Raw genomic sequence first — 16647 nt, forward strand, 5'->3', positions numbered from 1 at the left:
CCAATTCTTGGACGGAAATTGGTCTCAATTTCATCGTAACTTGTTAGTACTAATAATTCTTTGCCACCATCATCATCATCTTCAAAACCCAATCAACAACGATGTCCGAAAATCCGCTTCAGCTTCTCTTCCAAGCGTTTGGCAAAGTATCGGAGTGTGTCCAGACTCATCTCTCCCTCTTCATTCTACCCTCCACTGGATCATCACTCTCGCTCACCGCTAACCGGAGTCCGCTTGTTTCTCCGTCGACGCCCGACTTTCATCTTCTCCAACCGGCGGAAATTCTTCAAAAGGTTGCCCTTTTCGAGTGTCTAAAATGTTACGTGGTTTGTTTTGTTCCAGTGGAATGAACTTCTGGGTGAAGTACAGTAACTGTTTGATACAAGTCCTGAATGGACTTCTTCGTCTTCTTCTTTTCAATTCTTTTTATCTTTTTCGTTGTGGTTGGGTGGGCAAAATCACTCGTTTGCTCGTTCTGCTGAATGTGGATTGATTTCCCATATTAACTGATTAGGTACATTTGTGCTGCTTATTGTTTTTGCAGGGAAACTCTTCCGGTCCAACAACAAAAGAGGAACTTGGAAGAGCTACATGGACTTTTCTTCACACTCTAGCCGCTCAGGTATTTTCATAGAATTTCATCGTTCAAATTCTTGTTCATCTGTTCTTGGAAATAGGACTCCTTTTATCATTTTTTTGTTCATTATACGAGGCCATTAATATCCGATTCTTTTTTCTTTTGGGTTTAATATGGCAATTTTGCTGATTGTATCTCACCATCCCTGGAACACGAGTAGTTCCCTCTTTCACGTGTTTGATCATTAATACGTTCCTATTGGAGATTAATTTGCTTTATGTGGGTGTTTCTCCTTTTTTTCAGTATCCAGATAAGCCAACCAGGCAACAGAGGAAGGATGTAAAAGAACTGGTATGATCGTTTTTATTTCTTCCCAAGATTAGGCATGTGTATTGGAGGAAATACATCATTCTTCTTATTTTAATGTCATGTTTGCTATAATAGCTGAGTGTGTTTGATTCCCTGAAATACGGTTTTTCTTGATTGCCTATGTCAAATAATTTTGTTTTCTCAATTAATTGATCTCTGGGATTTGCTTTCTTGGAACTAATAGTTCATGCTAGTGTTAGGATCATCACCAAGGAATTAGGTATCACGAAATGACTTCATTCAGCAGTTGCCCAAAATTGATGTGAACAGTTTTGTGTTTCTCATGCAGATGGCAATATTATCTCGCATGTATCCTTGTAAGGAATGTGCTGATCACTTTAAAGAAGTTATAAGGTGCATGCTTATTCTCCTCCTCACACCCCCTACCTCATGCCAGAAGCTGACAATTTCACTCTATGTAAATATGGGTTTTCTAACACTTGGCGTATGCGTATCAACATTTACCCTGGTTCTCGTTTGATGATTTTAGGAGATTTGAGCAACTCCCTTGAGTATTTGGCCCTCTGAAATTTTATGTTGCCCATAATAACCATAGAAATGTAGAGTGTTGCTACAGCATTCCCCACGATATCCACCATACATATGTAAACCTAGTCTCTGGTTTTCGTCCCATACCCTTATAAAACCTTTTTAGAAAGACAACAAGATTAGTCATCTTCCAGTTTTAATGTAGCTAGAAGATTTGTTTCCAGATGAAGTAATGTTGTAATTAACATCATAAAAGAGCTCTGTTCTACGGGTTTTGCGAAAGCATTCTTCTATAGGTATGAGCTCCTGTTATTCTTTGAGATATGCTCAAAGAAAAACTAAATAGAATCAACAAGTACTTTTAATGGCTTCCAAATACATGTTGCTTCAGCATTCCAATTGACAGGCACTTGTGCAATTTTCAAATGCTTATGCAGAGCAAACCCTGTACAGGCTGGTTCACAGCATGAGTTCTCCCAGTGGTTATGTCATGTGCATAATGTGGTTAACAGAAGGTAATCTATTTAATAATCTGCTCTACTACGAACTCCTCTCTTCTATATATGCTCAAGTAAAAGAAAGAACTCTCACTTGTTTCTACAGCCTAGGAAAGCCTGTATTTCCGTGCGAACGAGTGGATGCACGGTGGGGCAAGTTAGAATGTGAGCGGCGGGAATGTGATCTACAAGGGCCTTTGATGGATTTTGGTGATGAAGCAAAATGAAGAAGTTGTACCATATAGGATCTTCTTTGTGCCTAATTTTGTTCAAATGAATGAATTACATGAAATGTTTGTTTTTTTTATGAAGCAAAAGGATCAATTTTTTGGTATAAATCTGTTCGATTGTGAGATGACTGTTGGAACAAAGACAAGAGTTTGCCATAATGATTCAGCTCAACAGATCAAAGGTACATCGGAAACAAGATATTGGAATCTAATTAACTGAATTATGATACAATTTTAGTATCCAAAATTATTATTGTTTCTCAATTTGTTTTGATTTAATGTTTAAATTATATTATTATTGTTTCTCAATTTCTTTTGATTTAATGTTTAAATTATTTTATTTTTACTTATTAGTTGCATAATGAAAGATAAGAGAAATTGGCCCGAAAAGAAGAGGAAAAAAGAAAAAGAAAAAGAAAGGTTGACCACAAGACATATCTGAAAAGACATGAATACCCTTAATCGCCTCTTGTAATCTCAAAATCAGCATTAGGGTTTTGTAGCTGCTACATATATATTCACTTCGCGCTGCTACATATATATTCACTTCGCGCTGCTACTATCCAAAACCTTCAGACGTATCTGCGATTAGGGCTTTCACTTATATTCATCGGCGAACTTGTTTGAGTTGAAAGAGGAAGATGGGGCACTCCAACATCTGGAATTCTCACCCTAAAAACTACGGCCCTGGATCTCGCACCTGGTATCGCCCTTTCTCCGTCGCTGTTTAATTTCATCTATACCGGTTTAGTTTTACTTTACTTGTCGTTTATTCGCCACTTGTATTTGTTGATTTGCTCTTACTATCGGTTGTTATTGATTGTGAGAAGCGCCTATTCTTTTGGGGAGTTATATTTCGATTCTGCTTCATCTGTCGAAAAACATTCAGTTTGAATATAGTTTTAAGCAAGATATACTGCCAGCAATATTCATCTAATCAATACGTGAAAAGAGAAGTGCTTTTGAAGGACGGTAGTTTACTATAATATGGTTCCTGCTAATGTTGGTGGGTTAGGAAAAAAAATAGTAGACTAAATTTAATGTGGGTTATTGGTGTAATCCCTAATTTTTTTGGAATTCAAGCACACATGGATTTAGGCACAATCAAAGCCAATCACATGGCTATTTATATTTGTAGTGAATTGATGACCAGTATAAAGTCGGTGACCAATTGATTCCAGAATAAACAGACTGATTGACTGGCTTGCTGACCCTTGCCCCCTTGCAATATTTATCAACTGATTTTTTGAGCTTCAACTTGGATTTCTGGTTTGCTGGATATCTTCTTGTGTTTATTTATTTTTGGGTTTTTACTCACCATTAGTTGGTGTTGACAGCCGTGTCTGTGGGAACCCCCATGGATTGATTAGAAAATATGGTCTGATGTGCTGCAGACAGTGCTTCCGCAGCAACGCAAAAGAGATTGGCTTTATTAAGGTAAACTACCTGTGTTTTATTATGCATCAAGAACCTCCTGCCTTTACATATCTGATCTCCATTCTGTTTTGTGCCCTCTTTGAATGCAGTATCGCTAAGCTGTGGATGACAGTACTATTACAACCTTGAAGAGGATTGTTTTGGTTTTTCCGATGTCGGATACCTAGAAGATGATAGTTCACATTTCCATTCATCTTGCACATCTTTTCTTAGAAACAGATGTAATGAGAATGATTCTTCCAATCTATGATTGAACTCTTATTTGGTTTCTGGACCAACAAGTTAGTTACATAATCTGGTTTCGGTAGTCACTCATCTCTTATTATTGCATTGTAGTCTTTCTCTATGGAATTTAGTTGTGGTTTGCAGTTTCACTATCGCTAAATATATGCTCCTTGTTAGTGTTTTAATTTTGATATTTTGTTGGAGGTTTGTGTTTGTAAGAGATACAGATGGGGTGTCGAAAAGTCTAACATAGGAATTTTAGATTTATCCTAGTTAAAAACTTTATTGTCAAGTTCTAGTACTTGTTCGGAAGTGTGCCTGGCACCTGTCTAACTGAAGTGCCCCTATTATGGTAGAGTTTAACATTTGTGTTTAATTATTTGTCGATAATTTAACTTGGCTGGACATCTTTACATCAGTTGTGGGAAGGGTATTCCCGAGTTACCGTCACTGACATCTCCCATTTGCTGCAGCAGTCAACGTTATTTGGTTGCACTATTTGGGGGAGAGAATTAAATAGGCACCCAACTGAGGTTGTTTTCTTAGGCGGTTGGAATCCAAAATTTCAATAAGTTCATAATGACATAATAACACTTGATAATCTTAAATTGGAGCATTTTTGGTTGAGTTCTTCCTAAGCAAGTTGTAAATTTTAAAAAGCAAGCTGACTAAATAATTACTTTTTGAAGAAAGGTTGATGGGATTCTGTAAGTTTTATGAGATAATATAATGGTTATTTAACATCTTAGTTATAAATTTGAAACGGTTTGTGGTATTTTTCTTTAATTTTATCACCAGAAGATTCTTGATAATGCCTTGTAATTAGTTGGTAAAGATCTCATATTACCACTGAAACGAATTAGTTTAGCCTAACAATCTCTTGCTGGTTTCTTTTTCTCTTGTGACCCAATTCAAAGGAAAGTTGAAGTGTTGTTTTCTGTTGACACTATTGTTTGCATTTGAGGATAGCCTTCTTTTTCCTTAAAAGATGATCGTTTCCAGGCCTTCCCTGTTCAGGAATACTACCCATTTTGGACCCTTCAATTTCAGTCAATGAATCCTTTTATTTCAACTACAACACTACCCATTTTGTATTTTTCATTTAGTATTGTATTTTATTCGAATTCAAAGCTTTGTGTTTGGCACGAGTTTTTGTACCATGTCGAACCACTAATTCATCAAAAAACTAAGGCTGATGAATAAGTTTTATTTTAAAAAAATATATATATATATCCGGAACAATCTGATTGGATTAGATGATGTTATACCAATATGGAGTCCTCTACTAAAAGAACAAAAAATCCAATTTGGAATAAATTCAATCTAGATCTAGATAAGAAGCAGAACACAAAATTTATTAAAGCAGGAAGATGGTTCCTCACAAGTCCCCAATTATAGTTGCCCCAACATTACTTAAAGGAAACTATTGTAGCAAAGTTGGAAAGTTGATAGTTGAGTAGTTAGGATTGTATTGAATTAGAGAGCACTTTTGAGTGGGCCAAGGCCTAACTCTTTTACTTACATAACAAACATGACCTAATGATGGATGTATTACATTTTAACTTATTAAAGTGTAGTTTAAGTCACATGATTCTAATTCTCTAACCAACACTATTCTGTTTCTTAATTAACCCATCATTATTGTCACCAACACTCCACATTTTGCCTTTTTAACTTCTCTATCTATTACTATTACTATTACTATTACTACATACTTTAATAAAGTCAAAAACATTATGCTTATTAGTGATGTAATTCATTCAAAAAAATACTTTGACATGTCTGTCGTTGTTGTATTTATTACTGATATTGATACTCAATTTAAATTATATGTATAAAACTTTGTACAAAATATTTGATATCAAAAGTTCGAACGGTCTTTTTACTGTATATACATATTAAGATTGAAAAATAATTTTATTGCGTGCTCGATATAATAAATATTATTTCATATAATAATACTAATAAATTTTCACAAATAATAAAAAAAAAAAAGACAGATCATATTATATCTTCAGAAGATAATATTTAAAAGTGCAGATATAATTATTTTACCAACAAAAATGGACAAGGAAAAATTACAGATAAAATTGTTTATATTTGTTACAATTACTCAGAATGTATGAGAAATAATTGAATTACTTAGAAAGGTAGGTTGTAATAAACACGTGCATAGCCATGCCTACATGTCCTAGATTTGCTCAAGTACCAAAATATTTATGGCAACTCTGTCTGTATTTATAAAAGAGAGACAAGATTTCATGCATCATCAATAAGGACAAAATTCTTCACAGAGATTTGTACATATCACAACTATACACTCATAATACACTCTTCTACTATCTATTATTTATTTATTTATCACTTATAATTTAAAACCTATTATTTCTTGAAAATAAATAAATTTAACTTCCCCCTATCCATTTTCACCCTATGAAATTTATATACTTTTTCTTTTTATATTTTCTTCCAAATATCAATATACCCTATGAAATTTATACATGTAAGAATCACTTTAATCATCACGAACTCGAAATTGTGTTGGTAATAATGACGACTATATACATATATATAAATAAATAATTATGTCATGTTTCTAATATTAATTAAAACTCTAATTTAATAATATATAGATTTTGTTTTAGGTGCACGTGATGGATTAATTTATCAATTTTTGATTGGTTTGCTTTTAAGAAAAGTGAGGTTGAAGAATAAATAAATAAATAGTGAAGTTAGAGTGGAAGTCGCATTTTTAGTCTGTTTATATAGTAAACTAATTAGCAGTATCTTGTATTTTCTTTAGTATATTTTTCATGTTGTCAATGTCTAAACAAAAGAGGCAATTTTTACTCACAAACAGTGACTATAACACCGTAATACCAATTTTATTATTATAACAATAATACTTCTAAGTTGATTTTCTTTTTCTCTTTGTTGCTTCTTTCTTTCTTTTAATTTAGAAATATGATGTATTGATTTATATATTTATTGTATTATTTATTATATACACATAACAACGGCGTGCCATAATAATTAGTATACATATACAACATTAATTAAACGGCAGAGTATCTTATCATTAGTTGTATAATATGAATACAGTAAATGTACGTACGTAGTCCAATACATTGATTTATACGCCAACCAAGACTAAGACAGCTGGAAAATTAGGCAACAAGAAAAGGGCAAGTAGACATAGATTAAGACGAATAGGGAGGTGGTGTATCCAAAGGCTATTTATATATATAAAATACGCAAACCATGAATCTATTTAGTATATACTTTGCATAATCTCGACATATATATACAGCGTCAGCATGTTGATTCACTTTGGTAGAGATAAATTCTATTGATATTCAATTTTTTTTATCGATGTACATTTGGACGATAATTGCTGAAGGCCAATAAAAATAAATGTGATTTATAAATATCCCTTTAAACGACTTATAATAGTATTTGAGAAATGGCATTCTCGAGTGGCTTGTAAAATTGCTGATTTACTTAAGAAAAAAAATAATATTATAAAAATTATGAAATAAAGGGAATAAAATATTATTATTGTAGTATACAATTTTCGTCCGTATATAGAAAAAGAAAATATATAAATTATGGATGCGTGAAGAGGAAGGGAGGGGAAAGAGAGATTGATGGAGAGAGAATGTGACGGTACATCTTATTCCTATATGAATGAATCATATTCACATCTATCCCAAAATTAAAAAATAAAAAAATAAAAATGAATGAATATATGATATATCTCTATCTATCTATCAATCCAAACTTATATAATACCAAACAACCTAAAAAAGGTTTTGCACTCCAATGCCCTTTAATATTTTGTGGGCACAACACAAAACGCACCTCCATCCTCTCTGCACTCTCCACTCTCCACTCTTCTCTCCTCAGGTAATATATATATCTATATATATACATATTGTTATTTTATCTATTTAATAAAATTCGTCGTGTTAAAATTTATAAATACACTCTATGTTTTACGTCTCATTTTAGTTTTTTATCTTTTAAATTTGAATAAAACTGTAATAATCCATTATTGCTCCATTATATCTTATTACCATTCTTGATCGTTGCACTTTTTTTATATTTTTGGTCCCTATCTACTCCATTTGTTTCAAATTATAGTACCCCTTTGTTTTAGTTGATTTTCTTGATGAAATTGAAAAAGTAAAAAATTTATGTAATTTGAAATTATTATCTTAAAAACTAATGATTCAAAGCAAGCAGTATTAAATATGCAAGAAATTACGTTTTTTTTTTCAAAAAAATAAAGTTTAAATAGACACAAAAAGATCATAAAATTTTAAAAAAAATGTCAAGAAAGCACTTTAATATTTTGAAAGGGAAAAAAAACATCTAATACTCCTTTTTCTCGTTATGCTCTTCACCCGCATAATTTGCTTAGTTCTAATAATTTTTGTATGTATATTGTCTATTTCGTGCATATACTACCTAAAAAAGTACGTCGACATATACGAAAACTAAGTGCTAACTGAATATTTGAATTTTTACTTAAGGTAAAATAGATAAAACACGGGCCAACATAATTTAACCAACCATGTTCCTTGATTAGGAGTGAGATTAGTTTTCATGGGATATTTTGCTTTTGCCCCCTCAAAATTCATAAAATGACGCTCAAGCCCATAACCTTATAAAACCTATTCTCTAACTAATTGTTGCATATTTTATGTATGATTTGAAATGTTGACAAGGAAACTACTTATGAACCCAACACTCTACCTTTTCTCTTTAACTACACCATTATTTTCTGATTATTACACTAATCAACATATTTTTACCTATTTACTCAACTGTTTTTTTACCCTAATTATTTACTGCACCTTACTGTTACTGGTTTTTATACATTGTGGAGCAATGAGCCAATTAACTACGCCCCTAGATCGCTAAACTATTTCCCTAAATTGGAAATTCATCTTTTCACCTATGCCACATATTTTTTTTAGTCAATTTTACCATGGGTTCAAAATAAAAGGCAAATTTTATTTTACTTTTTTTGCTCTTTTAAAAGAATTAAAATCAATTTAAAATTTCTTTTTAGGATTCGAATCGGTGACTTATCTATTGAGTTGTAATATCATAGATTAGAGTAATTATTTTTATTTTATATCTTTTATTTCCTTTATTTTTACTATATGTAATTTCTATGAAAAAATGTGTACATATATAAAGAAACATTTATGAATATTGAATTTTATCATGAAATTGACGTGCTTCGATGATTTTTTTATTAAATATTATTTTTTAAATAATTATATACGAAGAAATATGAAATAAAAATCTAAAATAAAGGTTAAAACAACATAGACATCAATGTCCAAGACAAGAGGACGGTCATGTCCTTAAAAATACAAATACTCTCAACTTAAGATAATGATTTGTTTAACAACAAAGTATTAAAATATGGAGATAATAAGTGCACTAAACATCATTAAAAAATGATTAATTAAAATTGGGCTTTTTGCTATGGTGAGTTGTGAGCGTGAGCGTGAGCGTGAACGCCCCCCCGAAGTTTCTCTAAACCCCAAACCCACCCCAAACTGAATGTACGAAAAGCTCTCTGTGTCCCCAAATCTCACTCCCGCACCAACTCTCTTTCTCTCTCTAAATTCTTGCCGGAAATCAATTTTCTTTTTTTCAGATTTGTTGTATCTACATCAGCTGCGCTGCTGGGCGGCAGTGTGGGAAGGCAGCGAAAGGGGAATATTGGGGAAAGTGTGTGATCTTTGGGAGACCCATTATGGTGTTTTGAGCTACAGTGGGATTTCTTGATCTTTTGTTGCAGGCTCGGATGTTGATACCAAAAGGGTTTCTGGGTAAGTCTGTTTTTCTGCGGAAATCAAAATGTGAGAGGTGAATTTTCGGATACACTGTGTGCGCGTGTGTGTGTATGTGTGTTCTTGATTGTGATGATGGTGGCTGCTGTCTCTGGAGCAGCTTCAACAACTGACCCACAAAACCCCAAAATCAACGCCTCCCAAGATGAGCATGCCAGGAGACCGCCATTGTTGCCCTCTGAGAAAGATAATAGCAATGGGGTTTCAAACAATCAGAAAAGGCCCAAATCAAGAATTGTGTCTTCTAGATACATGTCCCCTTCGACTTCCACTTCCACTTCAAATTCATCCACTGTTTCCTCGTCTTCCTCTTCTTCTAGAAGGTATCCGTCGCCTTTGGTTCCAAGAAACTCGACCCCTCTGTCTAATGCACCTTCCTTAGGCTCCAAGAGGTCTGTTTCTGTGGACCGGAGGCGGCCAGCGGCTGCAAGGCCTTTAACGTCTGATCTTGATTCCAAGCATGGGAATGCCGGTGATATTTCAGCTGCCGCAAAGCTGCTTGTTACCTCTACTAGGAGTTTATCTGTTTCTTTTCAAGGAGAAGCCTTTTCTTTGCCCATTAGTAAGACCAAGGTGGCCCCTACTTCGCCTAATTTGAGCAGTGTGAGGAAGGGAACGCCAGAGAGGAGGAGGACTAGTACTCCATTGCGAGGGAAGGCTGATGGGTTAGGAGATCAGGCAGAGAATTCTAAGCCTGCTGATCAGCATCGGTGGCCAGCCAGGAATCGATTGGTGAATCCCTTGTCGAGGAGTTTGGATTGTAGTCGGATTGGTGGGGAGAGGAGTAAGCTAATTGGATCTGGGAATGGAATTCGAGCATTACAACAATCAATGATTGATGAGAGGCGGCCTTCGCTTGATGGTAGGTTGAGTCTTGATTTGAGCAATTCTGAACTTCTAAAGGTGGTTCAACGAGCACCCAGTGGAAGTTCAGTTGATAATGAGGCAGCAGTCCCAGCTGATCTCACCGCATCTGATTCAGACAGTGTCTCTTCTGGTAGTACTTCGGGAGTTCAAGATTGTAATGGGGCTTCCCGTCTGCGAAATGGGCCTCGTGGAATTGCCGTCTCAGCCAGGTTTTGGCAAGAAACTAATAGTCGGTTGAGGAGGCTGCAGGACCCAGGTTCACCTTTATCAACAAGTCCTGCGTCCAAAATGATTGTACCGCCTAAACTGAAACGGTATACGAGTGATGGTTCATTATCGTCTCCACGGACAGTGTCATCTCCCATTCGTGCGGGTATTAGACCTGCTTCACCTAGTAAACTTATGACGCCTGCGGGGTCATCTCCATCACGCGGACATAGTCCATCTCGCATTAGAAATGCTGTTAGCACCATTAACAATAATTTTAGTGAAACACCCTCAGTTCTTAGTTTTGCTGTTGATGTTCGGAGAGGGAAAGTTGGGGAGAACAGAATTGTTGATGCACACTTGTTGAGACTTTTGTACAATCGGCACCTGCAGTGGCGCTTTGCAAATGCTAGAACTGAAGCAGTGTTGCTAGTGCAGAAACGCAGTGCAGAGGTAAGATGCTGTCATTGTTACTTATTTGCTGAGCATACAGATCCGGTGTCTCATTCTTGAATATAAGCCCTGAGCATGTCTAATAACATCGTTTGTGGTTCCGTCTTTCTGTGCGTTTGCATGTCTATTTTTCTCCATTTCGTGCTTGAAAGACACACTGACTGATTGATGAACTTGGCCAGCAAATAAAACCTGATGTTTCTTTAAGATGTCAATCTCATTATTTCATTCAGACTTTTGTCAATTCTCAATGTGTTGACCAAAATAGGTAGTTCAATGGTAGTTAATGCTAAGATACTCCGATGTGATTTATTAATCTGTTTGATGAGGAGTATAACCTTTGCTCATGACTTCCATGCAATCTTTGCTTCAAGAAGTGATGAGTATATATATTCCCCTGCCAGGATAGTCTTGCTTTCTGCTGTTGTTTTTGCTGTCATTCCAATTTGATCTCCTTTTTCTCTTGGGGTTTACCAAAATTATCACTTTCCTTAACAGTGACCTTAACTTAAAATGTGACCCAAGGACCTTTGCTTCAGTTCAGCCTTAATCTTTGCCTCAGCTGCAATCCATGTTCTGTTCCTAGTTTTCAATTGCATAGTATTATGAAGAAATACATATTTTAGTTTTTCATAAGATGATCTGCTCATATTTACATCTCTAATAGTTTAGATGGTTGAACTACATGTTGGTGTAGTCGAATGCAGGGATGCAGATGAATATGTTTTTCTGATTATTGCTTTCATAATAGGTAACAACCTCAGCTTATCGACCTAAATTTTGCATTTGATTGCTAGTGCCTTTAGTATTATTACTAGTATTTTTTCGGGTGGATGGTTGATTCGCATTTATCTGCAGTATGTTTGACATTTCTGTGAATCAGGCGCAACTTCAGTCTTTTCCTTTTGGCTTTTTTGGCCCAGTATTCATGTGTTTGTCATTTTCCATTTTAGTAGAAAGTTATTACTTCCTCTCTGAGGCCTTTGATTTTAGTTTAATGCGTGCATACTAAATAAACGAGATTTTTGGGCTTGTGATCAACATGGTTGAGTAGCGTATAGAGATTATTTTTTTCCCTTGAAGTGTTTTTCTGCCTTGTGAACTTTCACGAGCGAAGTCTATGCCTTTAACAGAAAAATCTATGGAATGCGTGGATAACAATCTCAGATCTACGTGACACTGTCACAAAAAAAAGACACAAATTGCAGTTGCTGAGGCAAAAGTTGAAACTAGCCTCCATTCTAAAAGGACAAGTAAGCTCTCCTTCTCTATCTAGGTTTCCATTTTTATAATATCAAAATCTTTATAACATTTTGGTTGAAAGTAAACCATAGACGGCATTGCAAGTTCTTATCCAATGCATAGCTTCTTTTGCTGTGAAGTTTTAATGAATTATTGTTTGTTAGTTGCTATAAGGGACTATATACAGCTGCAGCTTATGGTTTTTATGCTACAGAGTTAATTAACAAAATACTAGTTTTTCTTTGTCCAATTAAATCTCTTGTTGTCAGCTGAGCTTTTCTCGTTTGAGCCCTCGCTCTTTGTTTATATTTCTAAGCCTATACAGATATTTTCTTAATTTGTCATTGAAAATGGTTGGTTTCTTTCAACATAGATGACCTTTTTGGAAGATTGGGCTTCTTTGGATAAAGACCACTCGATTTCTTTGATTGGAGCTATTGAAGCTTTAAAGGCTAGCACTCTTCGTCTTCCAGTTGTTGGAGGAGCAATTGTATGTCCCTTTGCTTCCTCTTTACTGTATAAAAGATTTCACCCTGTAGTTTGATCAACCTAATAATCCCTATGAATTTCGACAGGCCGACGTCCAAAGCTTGCAGGATGCTATTGGTTCAGCAGTCGACATTATGCAAGCAATCTATTTGCTTCTGCCAACGGTAATCTCTCATATTCAATCTAATCCTTCATAATTCAAGGAAGGGAAAAAAAGGAGAGGTTTCATATTTATGCGGATATTGTCTATCCTGAACAATTTCACGAATTTTCAGGTTGAGGAAGTGAATTCATTAGTGAGTGAGCTTGCAAAAGTGACTATAAAAGAGCGAGCGTTACTTGAACAATGCATAGACTGTATATCCTTGTTAGCAGCCATGCAGGTAGATCCACTTCTCTCTTCTCCCTTCCAAACAGTCTTTTATATCATACTACATGGTGATATTTTTCCCTTTTCCGGATTGAATAAAACAGATTAAAGACAGTAGTCTGAGGGCACACGTACTACAACATAACCGTATATGAACAGCATGACAGACTCGTTAGAACTGATTGTACTTGACTGTCGACTCTACATGCTAACACCTTTGGACTTAGTGGAGGAAGCAGTGAAGGTAATAACAAAGGACCAGATGACTAGCCATTGGCTTCTCGTTTGGCAATTTTGTAACACATCGGTTTCTTGGCCATCCACTCCAGGTATCCAATATTACAGGAGGGGTCCTCTTATCACACTAACTAGTTGTACACAAGCACGTGTTTTCTTCTACTTTTTCCCTTCCCAGGGAGAATGGAAAACCGATGTACATATGTAATATTCTAACTGCATCATCTCCATCATCAAGCAATTATCCTTTCAGCCCTCTCTTTATGTGCTGCTTTTGTTATTTGAAGTAGTTTCGGCAACCTCTCGAGTGATGGTGTATGTAATTTCCCACACATTGGTTCATTTAGTAAAGACGGGTTGCTTTCTATTAGAAGGCTGTGTGTTTGATTCTTCTATTGATACGAGGACTGTGTTGGTGGATAATTATAAATATTCCCACCAACAATCTTATGGTTTCGGGTATGTCCTGATCTGTGGTGACGCTGAAATTAAAGACACCTAAACTTTTCGTAACCCGAAAAAGAAACAAGTGGGTGCAACAATGAATTGTAGAGGCATATATATATATATATATACATATCTATCTGTCTATATATAGTTTTAGGCAACCAAAGAATATAAATTAATAGAATTATGGGGTGTGGTGTGGTGTGGTCTGCTTATCTGGTAAATGGATTAGCAGCATCAATATCTTTTAGGCTAAGTAAATTAGTGACCTCAAACCTCATCTATAACTGATGAGCTAATTTCCATGGTTTAAATTCGCTTCTTGTCTATTTGCCATTAAAATCTTCAGTTATTTAGTGCGTGTAATAGAGGAGTAGGGATCAAACAAATGATGATGTGGTAGATCCAATGGCCAGCTCAGTCCATTCGTCACAAATTTATATAGACAGTATCGAATATTTCTTGTAAGAAATGTTATACCTATTTATGTATTTATAGAATGAGTTCATCCCATACATATGAAGAATATGTATCAAGTATGATTGGTCAAATCACATTATAATAATATCATAAAGTATAATTCGGAGGTTGTTATGTTGTACGTATATATCTTGGTATGTATAGATAGACCATCTCAAGCTATACGTACGGATTTGCAAGTTAAGGATGGGAGCTGCAGATCAGACATCTGTGTGTATATAGGAAAAGTTGGTGATGATGAACTATACATTATAATAAACAAACTCCATTACTGTTGTTTGTTATAATTCAGAGTCACAATGGTAATTAAGTGACACTTAAGAATATGAAAAAGTTTGATGGCAACTTAATTTCATCTCTTCTTTTTCAGTTGCCCAAAAATCTCATAATTTCATCTGATTGATGTTCATCGTTTCAGCCGCTAAGACATATAAAAACACAACAAGAAAGAGATACAATTACTTCAAAAGAACAGCCTCAAAAGCTTCGTTTCATGACATCCCACCTGCTCCTTTTCCACTAAATCTTGGCCACACACAAAACCACTCTCCATCGTCGTCGTCTCCGACTCCTCCGACGGAGAAGCCGGCCTGCGTTTTGACCTCCCTCGTCCCGTCATTCTAGCCGGAAAACCCGCCGTTAATCGGAGATCAAGGCCTCTTCTCTCATCATTACTACCAACCTTCAAATCTCGTGACCCGTACAAGTCATCGTTATTATATTCGTCCAACTCCGGCGACTGAGCCAACCCGGAAAACTCCGGCAAGGAGCGCGGAATGCCGCCGCGGAGTACCGTGTCCACGGCCGACTGGCAGAGGTTCCAGTTCCCTGTCCACAACAATCCCACTGCCCCATTCACTGGATTTACAGTCCTCCCGCACGCTTCAAACAGTAAAGATTGAAACAGTGCTGCAAATAAAAAGATATTGAGGAAAGATCATCAGACGCAGCTGTAAGAATTATTGCATTATAGAAAGGAGAGAAGAAAGAATTAATAGGTAGGTAGGTAGATACCGGGTCTGTGGGATTGAGGGACAGAAGAAAGGAAGGACATGAGTCCGGCTCGGCCGAAGAACTTGGCCACGAAAAGGGTGGCGTTAGCTTGAGCTTGAGGGCTCTCAAATGCTTGAAGACTTTGCCTGAGAACGCAGTTGTCATTGCAGCCCTTTCGGAGTATTCTGCAACCGTTGCAGCTCATAATTCTGTCAGGTACATGCACAAGGAATTCGGTTTGAGAGAGAGGGTTAAGGGGGAGGGGTGAAGAGTGGAGAGAGATGAGGAATATATAGAGGGGAGGGGTGGATGATGATGCAACCATGGGGCTGGTGATGTGGAGAATAGTTGGAATATATATATAAATGTGTATGTATAATGGGTTTGGAGTAAACTAGGAATATAGCACTGAACTGATCAAAGGAAGAAGATTAGTGCAAGAGAAAGAGAGAGAGTAGATTGGTTCCTTATTGATATTATCCATCCTATGATTTTATGACCATCATTTCATTTCCCCGCCTGCACTAATCAATATTATTATAATTAAATGTGTGTACTCTCTACTCATTCTCGTGGGCATTACCACAACTAAAATTAATCCGCTTAATTGCATACAATCTCGTGAAAATATCAAAATACATTTTTTACCCAAACAAAATGTTCAAATATCATAAAGGCCCCTCTCCTTATACATAGATTATATCTTATTTACATCGAATTTGAATGTGAATCTTGTCTTGAAGTAGCATTATGAGTCGTCATTTCAACCTTGTACACGATTTGATCCGCACATATAGTAAGAAAACCAATATGGAAAACAATTTTGATTACCCTGCTGCCAAAGGTTTTTTACTGTTTCTGCTGAGTTTAATGTTTCTGCTTTCTCAATAACAAATATATCTAACTTGTTTTGTTCCAGTGAGATTGTTTTGCAAATTCTTCTAAAATTGTCAATATCATAGTCTATTATTTTTCAATGAGATTGTTGAGTTTTCCAACAGGATGCATGTGGCATATGAAAATTAACGTTATTATTGTCACAATGATAAATTCCGATTGGCCCTTTCAACACCATGTAAAGGTCTTATCATGATTTTGGGATATATATATATATATATATTTAACCTTTACTTAAGATTCCTTCTGTCCTTATGGTATAGTTCCA

At 35.6% G+C, this 16647-nt stretch overlaps 4 protein-coding genes across 4 annotated transcripts; 3 read left to right on the top strand and 1 right to left on the bottom strand.

Moving 5' to 3' along the window:
- The first annotated feature begins 37 nt into the window (after positions 1-37).
- On the top strand, positions 38-2287 carry ERV1 (Erv1/Alr family protein). The gene is made up of 6 exons (XM_020695603.2): positions 38-293; positions 545-622; positions 881-928; positions 1236-1300; positions 1873-1950; positions 2039-2287. Exons 1-6 carry the CDS (start codon positions 102-104, stop codon positions 2157-2159), a joined length of 582 nt encoding a protein of 193 aa, XP_020551262.2. The 5' UTR covers positions 38-101; the 3' UTR covers positions 2160-2287.
- Positions 2288-2697: 410 nt separating this feature from the next.
- LOC105169365 (small ribosomal subunit protein uS14z/uS14y/uS14x) lies at positions 2698-3910 on the top strand. The gene is made up of 3 exons (XM_011089754.3): positions 2698-2865; positions 3500-3599; positions 3689-3910. Exons 1-3 carry the CDS (start codon positions 2804-2806, stop codon positions 3695-3697), a joined length of 171 nt encoding a protein of 56 aa, XP_011088056.1. The 5' UTR covers positions 2698-2803; the 3' UTR covers positions 3698-3910.
- A 5436-nt stretch (positions 3911-9346) lies between these two features.
- QWRF2 (QWRF motif protein (DUF566)) lies at positions 9347-13935 on the top strand. The gene is made up of 6 exons (XM_088884213.1): positions 9347-11224; positions 12358-12477; positions 12840-12956; positions 13042-13119; positions 13231-13338; positions 13430-13935. Exons 1-6 carry the CDS (start codon positions 9770-9772, stop codon positions 13478-13480), a joined length of 1929 nt encoding a protein of 642 aa, XP_088740339.1. The 5' UTR covers positions 9347-9769; the 3' UTR covers positions 13481-13935.
- Positions 13936-14813: 878 nt separating this feature from the next.
- On the bottom strand, positions 14814-15811 carry LOC105169368 (LOB domain-containing protein 37). Its single transcript, XM_011089757.3, has 2 exons — positions 15504-15811; positions 14814-15398 (listed from the first exon to the last, which is right to left on the bottom strand). Exons 1-2 carry the CDS (start codon positions 15805-15807, stop codon positions 14953-14955), a joined length of 750 nt encoding a protein of 249 aa, XP_011088059.1. The 5' UTR covers positions 15808-15811; the 3' UTR covers positions 14814-14952.
- Between the last annotated feature and the right edge of the window lie 836 nt (positions 15812-16647).

The sequence above is a fragment of the Sesamum indicum genome, linkage group LG8 (assembly GCF_026168435.1).
Source record: "Sesamum indicum cultivar Baizhima isolate 11 linkage group LG8, ASM2616843v1, whole genome shotgun sequence".
NCBI lineage: Eukaryota > Viridiplantae > Streptophyta > Magnoliopsida > Lamiales > Pedaliaceae > Sesamum > Sesamum indicum.